General features: G+C 38.0%; 1 protein-coding gene across 1 annotated transcript in view; it reads right to left on the bottom strand.

The window, feature by feature from the left end:
- The window catches only part of LOC137946181 (uncharacterized), a 39,080-nt gene extending 33,558 nt beyond the window's left edge, over positions 1-5,522 (bottom strand). The window contains exons 1-2 of the mRNA XM_068792392.1: positions 5,483-5,522; positions 3,679-3,809 (exon numbers count right to left, since the gene is read on the bottom strand). Coding sequence (XP_068648493.1) covers positions 3,679-3,808 — 130 coding nt within the window. The 5' untranslated portion in view covers position 3,809; positions 5,483-5,522. The remainder of the gene's footprint in view (positions 1-3,678; positions 3,810-5,482) is intronic.
- Between the last annotated feature and the right edge of the window lie 7,389 nt (positions 5,523-12,911).

Genomic DNA, 12,911 nt, shown 5'->3' with positions numbered 1-12,911 from the left:
CTTGGGTGTAACTATGAAAGTCATCTAATCTGCTCGTTTGAGCTTTAGATTTAATAAAATTCAGCATCGTTGCAAAAAAAAAAAAAAAACTTTGAAAGTCATCAGCTGCTGCCAAAGACTCAAGAATCTGTGTGATATGACATGTGAGAGAAGTGTGCACCTTTAATAGCACCAACGAGCTCCAATTCATCCTGCCAACTCCATCACCTTCACCATCTTAAAGATAGTTATCTTCACCTTGAGTATTCTCTGGATTCAGCAGCAATAAAAATCAGAACTTACAACCACTTCTTTGGAGTATAAAACCATATCTTTCTCCCCTTCTCTGGTCTTGAAAATATCGATAACGAAACTCCAGAATGGAATCCACAGAAGACCGCAAGCAAACGTATACTTGGATGTCAGTTTCACAATTTGGAGATTGGGATCAGAAGCATGAACTACCAAATTACTCAATGGATTTTTCGAAGATGATTGTTCTACTTCCTCATCTCCCTCATCTCATAATCATAACACGCTTTCAGGCAGAGCCCACTCCACGAACATTCCATGATGTAACAATAAATTAATACCCCCCCCAATCAAATATCCCTGATAGACAACTCCCAAAATCTTAGCTAACTCAATCATTTCCAAAATTCGGAACTTCCCAGCAATCTCTCATTAGTTGGGAAGGCTTCCCTCCCTTGTAATATGCTCTCTTGAGCTTTTGCCTTAATAAAAATCAGCACCATTTCAAAAAAAAACAAAGTCTCATTATCATATTTATACCTTTCCGATTGTAACCAGCCTGGTGCTTATGGGACCGCTCACTTGGAGAAGGAAATAAAATCCGCCTAGTTGCTGGATCAGATGGGAAAGTCGGTGGAGCACTAGGCTCACCTTGAAACAAGTTTTTGTTCAGTCCTCTTCTTCGCTGCTGGTAAGTTGCTAAGAGGGGGAGATTCGGGACAGTTAAATTGAGAATTAGGGTCCACAATCCGGCCAGCAGCAAGGTTGGCAAACTCAATGTCGGAGTGCTAGTCAGGTGGAGGAATGGGATGAGAGGGGGATGGTGGTGGGAGGTCCATTTCAGGAAAGAAGTTTGGGTGGGTCTTGGACGGAGGGGCACTCAGTATTTGAATAGGAAGAGAGTGCAGCTAAATGAGGAGGGGCAGGGGGGAACATGGACGCCAGGTTTAAGGCTTTCTCCTTGGCTAGGCTCGGTTCTGACACAAATGACACATCAGAGAGTTGTTGGCATTGTTTCCAAAAAATAGTTAGAAGGGATTAAGGGGGTATTGAAAGGGGAATTATGGGAGGCTGATGAACTGCAGACAATGTCAAGTGGGAGGATGAGAACAACAGTGTCAGAATTGATTCCAGTATTGGGATGGGAAAGGTCAACATAGCTGGCATTGGGAAAGAGAACGGGAGTCACAGGAAGGGCAATGGCAGGGAGACAAAACTATCAGTCATACCCATTTAATGTCAGCTATGTCAGGCTGGTAAGTGGAGGTATGTGAGCGGTTCAGACGGCTGGAATTTGAATTTGAAACTGAGATTGATGGACAGTGGAAGGGATGGGAACAAGTGGGAGTCAGAAACATCAATGTCTGAGTTTGTAGTTGGGTTGTGTTCAAAGTGAGGGGCGACAAGTCATCAGCGAGTGAGTGAGTGGAGCTTTGTCCTCTCCGGGACCGATGGTTGGCAGCCAGCTCGCTCGTATCACCAATCTCATCGAATATGATCTTGACCCACAAGAAGATGTCTCCTGCATCAATTTTCAGAATAGTGTGATCAATCCAATGCTGGTCTGGGATGATGAAAAGCTTCGCATAGTCAAGCTTGATTCTTTGAGCTGTACTTTCATCCATCTTCACCAGCTTACCAAAGGCACTTACAATGCTATCGAGAACATAATCATCCTAAAGCTCAATCGTTCAATCAGGAGTCTCCAGATAGGAATCCATTGCTTGTATGAACTCATAGGCATTGATGGCTCCCATTCCCGTATATTGGTGTGACAGAGATCCCTAGTGAGATCGCTACTAAGTGATAACCTTGTGGCTGAGAGTTTATCACTGACTAAGCGAAATTGGAAAAGCCATTCACTGGCTTCCAAATAGAAGCAGAGTGGTTTGTAGTCCAAAACAAAGTTGTCTAGAGAGCCAAGAAGCAATAGCAGATCCCTCACGACTTGAATTGCCGCCAATAGCAATGACTGCAAGGGAGAGATTGTCTCTTCCTATAGACAAGGAGTGGAAAGGCAAGGTGATGCAGCAAACATGCTGGTTCGGATTGGCAGTTTGGGGACAGATGGAGGGCTTCAAGTGTGTGTGGGCGAACCACTATGGTTTATCTGCCTTAGGAGAGAGGGGAGGGGTGGGGGGGAGGAAGACAGTGTTGTGAACTTTACCTAGATGCTCAGTTGGAGATTCTAAAACCTCAAAGCCTCCCAGATAATCCACAAAGATACTCCATCCAAAGGTGGTATTGGCACATTCAAGGATATAAATACGGGCCATAATAGAACTTCCTCGACATTAGCAATTTTGCATTCTATGGCATTGTGGTATTTGAACACCGAAAAATAGAAAACAATGTTTCCAATCTAGAGTTCCTTTGTATGGATCCAGGGTGACCAACAGAGGTGACAAGCTTGAACTGCCTGATGAACGATGCACATGCCACAATGGGGATGGAGATGAAAGAATGTTTCTCCCCATTTCTAATAGTTACTCGAACAAAATTGCCAACTCGCACTGCTAGTTTAGAAACTGTAAGGATAGTGCTTCCATAGGTAATCCGGAGTCCCTCATGGGCCTTACCAATCCTACCAACGCGCAATTTCAGGCGAGATGCTTTACTCCAAACAGTTTTCTAGTCACGATGCTCCTCCTCTTGCCAGATTGTCTGTGGAATTCCGCTTCAAACTTGATGCTGATGTTGCCTCATCTCTTCCTCAACACTACTTCCCCGATCATTGCATACAGAGCAAGGTCACCTACTTGCTTCCACTCGACCCTCATCAAAGTTTTTATAGTCTTGATTTGTAACCACTTTTTTACCTCACGTTGCAGCAACTCATCATGCTCGTTCCTTCTCTCTCTTTCCCTTGTTTACGCATCGTTCCTACGATCTCTCAGCTCCTCTCTTCCACAGTCCCTCTCCTCTCTTTGCTCACATCTTCTTCCCTGATTCTGTCCTCTTCCTCGTTCTCTCTCCCTTGCACACTCTTTCTCATCTCAATGATTACTAAAGGGAGTATTGAAACCTTAAAAACGTGTTTTATCTCTTTGTGTCTCATCTCCAAGCTCCAAACTACATCCTCTATCTCTTTCTTTTCTCCATTCCTCACCTAGAAGAATCATATCATAATCCAATTAGACATCTTGCTACCAGAATATCTAGTCACACTTAGCCCTAGAACCCGTTGCTTTGAAACAGTTGCATGAAATATTATTCATTTCAGCTAAAAAGGCTCTACCACATAATACTATGAGGCTTCAAGAGATAGCATCTAACTTTCTTTTTTTCTTGAAAAAGAGAAATTTATTAAAGAGAAGAAAAGATGCAAGATACAAAATAAACCAAGAATATCCAGGTTTTCTGAAATAAAAAAATTGAAGATTGGACATAAAATGTTGATAGTAACAATCCAAGAGCAGACAAGAAATTGATCAAACATCAACTCACATAGAAACAAGAAAATGGATGTGAGCAGTAAAACTACAAGCGCAACAGAGAGTTGTCCTCCTGGTTGTTGGTGTATCCATTGCCTCACTTCGTGAATCCCCAATTCCAGTTGATGAATCCATTGCTCCATTCTGCAATTTTGATTTAAAAAATGTTAAATCTTTTGACTTTCATTTTTTAGTGTTCATATGCAAAGGCACTATCAACGCAACATAGGAAATAAAAAGAAAAATTAAGTTAAATCCTTTTTAAATTCAAATGCATTATAAGAATGAAACTGATAACTGAACTAACAAAAGAGAAAGAGTTTTCTTAGTTTGCAGACGCTGGTTAAAATTGGTCAAACCATACATCAGGGGAAAATAAATTCCTTACAGCTATGGCAGTGCAGACATAAAATTCTTACAGTGAACCATTATCCTTGTCAAACACAATAAGCCCAGAAAGGGGCTTTCTGTCTTTCATTTATGCTTTATTAGTAAGAAGGGAATTTATGTCTTTCATCTGTAACCCATGTTATGTTAATATGAGGGGCCAATCAGTTCAGAAAAAATAAACCTCTGTTTTGCCGTTAACTCCTTCCTCTCCTTTTTACTTCTCCTCTTCTTCTCTTCTCATTATTTTATGATTTCTGCTCACTTCGTTCTGGTATCCATCATTATTACCCTTTTTATGAGTCACTTGTAAAATATCAGAGCTAAGGGACTGTTCTACATCAAGATTAATTTTTTTTTTCCATTTTCTTTTTCTGCTACCAAACTTCATATTTGGTCTATCAAGTTACTGCTGTACTGGTTGAAATTCAGGTTTAATCTATCTAATCATTTTTATTTTATTTTTTTTGTCTCAGAGAGACCCATCATTTCTTAAAATTTCATCTTTTGAGAAGCCCTCTTCACTTTTATGTTTTTCTTTTGTTTCTAGCATGTATTGAGATTGCAGGGGACTTATCTTCGGTGTTTATCAAATCATTTTTTATGTAATTTAATGAGTTAATGCCACTCTACCAGCACTATGAAACAGATCCTGCTGGGTTCTGCTCTACACTTCAGTTTGTCAATTTTTTGCTGTTGTTCTTCATAAAAACCCCTTATTTCTGTCTTTTAGCTTCTTATAAATTTAGTTTTATTTTGTCCAGTGTACAAAACCATACAGTCATCACTAACAAGAGAGCCGATCAAAATAAATTCACAAAGGTAGGGGTAAAACCATTATATCATCTGACAGAGTTCAGAAAATTATTACAAGAATAAAAGTTAAAACAGAAGAAAATACCAATGAAACTGATGTAAATTCAACAGAAAATTAAAGTCGAGAGACAACACAGACCAAAACAGATAAGTAACTAATGAGAACGACCGCAAAGAAATAACGCTCACAAAGAAAGCAGAAAGCCAGCTTCTATCCCCCCCCCCCCCAAAGAAAAAAGAAAAATAATCTTTAAAAAAGGAAAAAACAGAAAGCCAGGGAAAAGGCGCCAAATCCAAGCTTATACATGGCAAAATTCCTGTGTCTAGAGCTCGAGGTCCACAGTTAACGGAGTGGTCTGGGGGCAGCAGACCAGAAACTCCCCATTTCAGTGGATCTAGAAGGGGCAGCGCCGTCTCTCCCTGTATAGAGAAAAGGGAGGATCGCACCCCTCGCTTCTCTTCTGTCGAAACTCTTTCCGAAAGAATTTCGACAGAGCGGAGAGGGGGTTGACCCAGCCCCTCTCTCTATACAGGGAGGAGCGGGAAGATAGATCCATTATGAGAAAAAATTAGAGAAAGAAATGAATGTGAGAAGAAGGAAGGAGGACGCTTACTCGGAACTCCCGTCCTGCTCGCTACGCTCGAAACCGGAAATTCAAGAATGAAGATTGAAGAATCAGTGCCCGTCTCCACTCTTATAACTAACCAAGGGTATTTTAGTAAAGTTATAAAAGAAAAAGCAAAGGAAATAGTAGCGCATTGTGAATGTAAATTATTTAGGTGATTTACTTTCCACAAAGGATGTAACGTTTTTGAATTAGTGTAACCTTTAGAAAATGTCAAAGAAACGAATTAATTTTTATAAGGTTAGGAATGAATTAGTAATGGTAAATAATTTAATTAAACAATTATAAAAATAATATGTTTTATTCTAAACAATAATCATAAAATATACATATTTACTCAAAATAAAAAATATATATACTCATAAATTAAATAAATCATAAAGTATTAAAGTTACTAATTTTAAATATATTTTATGTTATTAAGTAATTAATAAAAATTAAATATAACTAAATTAATAAGGTAATTTTTATATATTTCTAATATTAATGATAAATATAATTTTAATAAAAATAACAAAATACAAGAAATAATAAAAATTATAAAAATAAAATCAATGGTAAATAACAAAGAGAAGAGGAAGGAGAAGGAAGAAGAAAAATGGAGAAGGATGGAGGAAAAAAGAACGAAAGGAAAGATGGAAAGAGAAGTGGACTATTTCTCATGCAAACTATTTCTCGATACAACCTCTCATGGTTAATAAGTGGAGAGAAAATTCGGACAATAAAATTGGAGAAAAACATCAAGATAACACTAAACTAGGGAGTTTGGGAGAAATTTGGGGTAGATAACCAAAAACCTAAAGTTAGAATAAAATTTAAAAGATTATTTTAAATTAAAAGCACTATAAAAATACGCAGATAATATAAAAATATCAAGAGCATATATGTTTGTGTTCTTATGATAAGCAATAAGTACTATTGTTTGCAAAAAGACTAAGTTATGAAAAAAAATTTATAATATACAATATTTATATTATATATCTTAATCAGACCATATACTATAAGCCAAGGTAGAGTTTGTTGGTATATATATTAAGCAAAGTTGTCGAAGAATAATATTTTTCTCATATAAACTTTTGTTTGCATTCATAAATATTTATTGTGAAATAAAAAATCAATTTAGTGTATCACTTTGTGTATTTCGTTAATGGTAATGGGCTTAAGTTTAATTCACCATAAGATTGATTCTTTTTGTAAAACTCAAGACATATCTATCAATGTTGCTTTAGTATAACAAAAAGACTATTCCCCACAGCTAAATAGTATAACAAAAAGGAAGAATCAACACTTGCTAGAGGTTTAAAAAAATCATGTTGCTTTAATTGCATATTCCAAAACCTTTTTAAGGCGATGCCCTCCTTTATAGTTGGGAGGAAAATCTCCTTACGAGTTCTTAAGCCTAACAATAAGTTGTTCCCTTTTTGTCCTCATACGAGAGAGGAGAAAAAAGAAGAAGAGACTTGCTTGATTAAATTCCGAGTTACAATCACCTCTATTTATAGTTGAGGAGGTGATAGAGTCCTTGCACAAGTAATCTTAGGACTCCTGATTATATTCCAACTAGAACTAAGATAAGTATATCATGATAAGATTATATTATCTATTTAAGATACTACACTCAACTTCTAACTCTTCTTTAATCACGTAAACCAAGATAGAAAGTCAACTCATGATCTTATCTTTGTGGGTCCCACATGATCTTCCAGCTCATATTGATAGTGATACCAGCTCGTGGTGTCTTTGTGGGGTCCCACTTGATATTCAAATCTTCTATTTAATTCTAGGACATGTTCCTTACCTCTTAGTTCGAGCCACTTTGTATGACTCTTGTTGTCGCCTCTCGAGCTCATAGTGGGTCCCACCACTTTGTGTAGTCATGGTGGATCCCACATTGTAACACTCCCCCTCAAGTTGAGGGTGAGAAAAAATTGTATATGCCCAACTTGCTACAGATGTTGGACAAAGTTTTGTGAGTGACTAGTTAGGTAAGAATGTCTGCAACCTGATTCTGTAAAGATACATGCTTGGAAAGATAAGATGCTGACAGTGAATTTTTCTCATATGAAGTGCCAGTCTATTTCTATGTGTTTTGTTCTCTCATAGAAGACTGAATTTGGTGTGATGTGAATTGCAACCTGATTATCACAATATAGATTCATAAGAGCTTCTTTGTGAAAACCCAGTTCAGTTAGGAGAGATCTAATCCATAGGAGTTCACTGACTATGTGTGTCATGGCTTTGTACTCTGCTTCTGCACTAGACCATGCAACTACATTTTGTTTCTTGCTCCTCCATGTAAACAAGTGTCCTCCAACCATCGTACAATATCCCGAGTAGATTTTCTGTCATCCGGGGATTCGGCCTAGTCTGCATCTGAGAATCCTTCGATGTTGAAGTGTCCATGATTTTTATAGAGGAGGCCTCTTCTTGGTGCTCCTTTCAGAGATCGTAATATCCGTTCTAGTGCTTGCTAATGATTGAGTTGTGGTTTGTGCATATATTGCCTTACCACACTAATTGCATATGAAATATCTGGCCTAATTAAGCAAAGATAAATAAGTTTTCTCACAAATCTTTGATATTTTCCGACATCTACTTCTTCTCCAGTACCTGCACACAATTTTGTATTTGAGTCCATAGGAGTTTCTGCTGGTCTACATCCCAGCATTTTGGTCTCCTCCAATAGGTCAAGGACATACTTCCATTGAGATAATATAATTCCATGTTTGGATGCTAGTATTTCAATACCCAAAAAATATTAGAACAGTCTAAGATCCTTCTTCTGGAATTCAGTATATATCCTTTTTTTTTTGTCTTTTGGATGCCGTTGGGATCACTGCCAATTATAATAATGTCATCAACATATATGACTAAAATTACCTTGCCCTTCGGTGTGTCTTTTATAAAGACAAAGTGATCTCCAGAGCATATGTGAAATCCGGCCCGTATGAGATTTTTCAAACCAGAGGCGACTGTTTGAGACCATAAATAGATTTTTTTAGTTGACATACGGACTCCCTCTCAACCACATACCCAGGTGGTTGTTGCATATAAATCTCCTCCTTTATATCCCCATTTAAAAAAGTATTTTTGACATCAAGTTGATAGACCTACTAGGAAGAGTTAGCTACCAAAGATAATAACAAACGTACTGAGTTTAATTTAGCCACTGGAGAGAAAGTTTCTTCATAATTAATGACATAACATTGTGTATAACCTTTAGCAACAAGGCGAGTTGTCAACCAAGTCACAGACCCATCTGGATTGTGTTTCACCGTAAATACCCATTTGCAACCGACGGGTTTCTTATCTGAAGGAAGGGGGACTAGAGCCCATGTCTGATTTGCATAAAGGGCATGCATTTCTACATCCATAGCTGCCTTCTACCCTGGATGTTTGAGAGCCTCCTGTTAGGACTATGGTATAGGTACGGAGGAAATAGTCGATAGAAATTGACAACAAACAGGGGGTAGATGATGATGAGACACAAAGTTTGTCATGGGATGTGAAGTAGAAGCCAAGGTGCATGATCTGGGCTCTTTCCTAACTGCAATAGGACGAGTATCATATTCTGGGCAAAAAAAAATCGAAGAAGATGGACTTACCTTAGTAGGATCTAACAACTCAGCAGGTGTGGTGTTAGCCAGTGTTTTTGGGGGCTGAGTAGTTTTTGCAACACTGGGCACATCCGATCGAGGAGAACCTGGTACTGAAGATAAACCTGGAGAAACATTATTAGAATAATATGGAAAGTTTTCAAAAAATGTGATATCTCTAAACACAAGTAAATGCTAAAGAGAGGGATTATAACAAACATAACCCTTTTGTGTGCGAGAGTATCTTAAGAAGATACACTTCACAGATTTTGGATCAAGTTTACTGTGTTTTGGGGAGAAAATATGGACAAAACATTGACAACCGAAGACTCTCAAGGGCAGTGAAAAGGGATCATCATCAGGTAATAATAGAGAGTAAGGAATTTTTTTTACCAAGAACGGAAGAGGGTAACCGGTTTATAAGAAAACATGCGGTAAGAATTGCATACGGCCAATAAAAGTATGGAACTTGCATGATATATAGTAAACTGTGAGCTACCTCAAGAATATGACGGTTCTTTTGTTCGGCTACACCATTTTGTTGAGGGGTATAGGCACACAATGTCTGATGAATAATGCCATTTTATTAACAAAACGAGTCAAAATCTTTGGATGTGTATTCTTTGGCATTATCCGGCCGAAAGACTTTAATTTTCTGCTCAAACTGAGTGAGTACCATTGCATGAAAAGATTTAAATATCAATGGTATTTCAAAACGCTCTTTAAACAAAAATAAACAAGTGGTAAGAGTGAAGTCATCAATGAATGTAATAAAATATTTCACTTGAGAAATGTTGGAGACACTCAAGGGTCCCCATACATCAGTATGAATTAACGAAAAAGGAGAGACACTTTTAATTTCTGGACGAGGTATGTAGACCTCTGATGTTTACTCATTTGACATGCTTCACAATGAAGGTCCGACCGCCCTTTAGAAAAAACATGATGAAGAGATTGGGCGGACAGATGTCCCAACCAGTTGTGTCATAACCTGGTTTCAGTGTCACATGTGGATGCAATATTTATTTGTGGCACATCCAGGTAGTAGAGCCCCCCTTGTTCATGGCCTCCACCAAGCACCCGCTTCGTTGTAAGATCCTGAAACACACATGAAATAGGTGAGAAAGTGATGGAGCAATTAAAATGTTTGGTAAGCTGACTAATCGATAAAATATTCAAAGGGAAAGTAGGAACAAAAAGGATATCAGTGAGCGGAAGTGATGGTGTAACAGAAGTAGATCATTTCCCTTGAACTTTAGTTTGTGAACCATCAACAATGGTAACAAATTTATGTGAAAGACATGGAGAAACTGAGTATAGTAGATGTCTGTTACCTGTAAGATGCTCAGAGTCTCCTGAGTCAATTATCTAGGATGAAGAGGAGGCAAAAAATATACCTGAAGCGGTGGTGGCAGGGGTTGGTGAAGAAGTACTTAGGGAGGACCCCATCATGGTCTTCATTTTTTGGAATAGTTCATAGTTTTCATCAGTAAAAGTATGTTTTGCAGTTGTTGTGGTAGACTACTATACTTTTGTATCACTCACTAAAGCTTGGTTAGCTTTATTCTCATTAGTTTTATAACATCTTTCGCGAGAGTGGCCCAATCTACCACATATAGAGCATTCTTTCATATGAAAGCATGTGTCTCTAGTGTGGCCATATCCCTTACAATGGGTGCATTCCTTCCTATCTGTTCGATCAAAACCAGGTCTTCCACTTCTTCGTCTTCCTCCTCTATAAAATTTGCCTCGATCTCGGCCTTCGTCAGATGGTGTCCCCCTATGTTCAGAGTACATAGCGGATGGTATTTCAATAGTAGAAGGAGAAACGTCTGGAATACGAACAAGTGTAACACATACATCATCAAAAGTGGGAATCGCAGAAGAGCTAAGAAGGGGAATCTTAGCAACTTCAAGTTGTGGTTTAATGTTAGCAAGGCATATGGCAGTTATCAAGGCCTCTTTCTGTTTATCTTGGATAGAGATATCTGTAGAGGTTGGTTGAGCAAGTTTCCATTCTTGAAGAAAGCCTCGAAAGCGGGCCAAATATTCATGTATATTGTCTTCTTGTTTGGTGGTAAACATCCGTTGTAAAATATCATATGGCTTTTGTAAGTTGTTGAGGCTTGAATACAACTTGGCACATGTCTCCCAAATTTGTTTAGCCGTATCTAAATGAATAACATTATTGGAGACATGTTCTTCCATACTGTTGATAAGCCAACTAATAACCAATGTATCCTCCTTTAACCATTTGGTATAGAATATATCATCATCATCAATATGTGGTCCACGGTTGGTGAGATGACCAACTAGGTTATTTGTGATAAGAAACTGACGAACCGATGTGGACCAGTTCATAAAATTTGATACCCTGTGTAAGGGTACAGTGGTGATTCTGAGTATGTCACTCTTGTGACTCATATTATCTTCAGCCATAGTAGGCAAATCAAGTAAAATAGTTCTCCAATCAAGTAATCAAAATATGACCAAGTGAAAGGCTTTAACCAACTCGGTTAATGGAGATGCTTAGCATAACAGCTAAGTTAATAATTTTAATGGATAATGACTCATAAAGGGCTCAACATCATCCTTCTTTATCCGGGAATCTTGTTCCCACAAATTTATAAAAAAATCCAATATGCACTAGTCTCGGTCACAGTATTGTGCAAACCGACAAAAAACTGCCTTGATATCTCTTCTAATCAAAGATAATCCAAGATACATATATTCTCATAATTTCATAAAATGAAAACATGCATAAGGACATCTCTAAACCACCTCTTAATATCGAAAACCAGTAGCATAAATTTAATAATATCATAAACAAATACTTATCTCACGAGCTTCAATCTTGCTTCATAAGAAGCCTTCTAGGAGCAGCTTTTAATCATATCTGCATAGAGCATAATGGGGATCCTAAATTGGTAGCTCTAATACCATGTTGAATTTAGGACCCCATGAATAATACCTCGAGCAAGGGGAGAGAAATAAAAAAGGGAAAAAGAGAAAAACTCTCTGGTAGAAAGAGAAGAGAAGGAAAATAAAGGAGATTAGAGAGAGAGCACTTCACATGAGAGAGGAGAAAAAATAAGATGAGACTTGCTTGATTAAATTCTGAGTTACAATCACCTCTATTTATAGTTGAGGAGGTGATAGAGTCCATGTATAAGTAATCTTAGGACTCCTAATTACATTCCAACTAGAACTCTCTAATATAAGCTTATCATGATAAGATTACATTATCTATTTAAGAAACTACTTTAACTCAACTTCTAACTCTTCTTTAATCACGTGAACCAAAATAAAAAGCCAACTCATGATCTTATCTTTGTAGGTCCCACATGATCTTCCAACTCATGTTGATAGAGATACCAGCTTATGGTATCTTTGTCGGTCCCACTTAATCTTCAAATCTTCTATTTAATTCCAGCACATGTTCCTTATCTCTTAGCTCGAGCCACTTTGTATGAGGACTCTTGTTGATACCTCTCGAGCTCATGGTGGGCCCCACCAGCTTGTGTAGCCATGGTGGGTCCCACAATGTAACATATATATCTAGTTCATTCAAAACATTTGCCTTGTTTGTGTCTTTTTGTACCTAATCATTACGTGACCAACCCCCCCCCCCCCCCCCCCCCCCCACACACACACACACACACATACATACACACACACTTGTGCCATTTGCGGGTTGTTGTTGGGTCTACACTGTAAAAAACACAAGGTTGATAAATCCATACTAAGGTATAAAGTCACACTTGTCGCTAAGGGATATACCTAAACCCATCGTGTGGAAGTTTTTTTATTTTTTTTCACTT

Source organism: Aristolochia californica, unplaced genomic scaffold, assembly GCF_029961685.1.
Source record: "Aristolochia californica isolate CCGP_79_NKW_82.1479 unplaced genomic scaffold, dmAriCali1.0.hap1 SCAF_12, whole genome shotgun sequence".
Lineage (NCBI taxonomy): Eukaryota > Viridiplantae > Streptophyta > Magnoliopsida > Piperales > Aristolochiaceae > Aristolochia > Aristolochia californica.
This window is presented reverse-complemented; position numbering and strand designations above follow the sequence as displayed.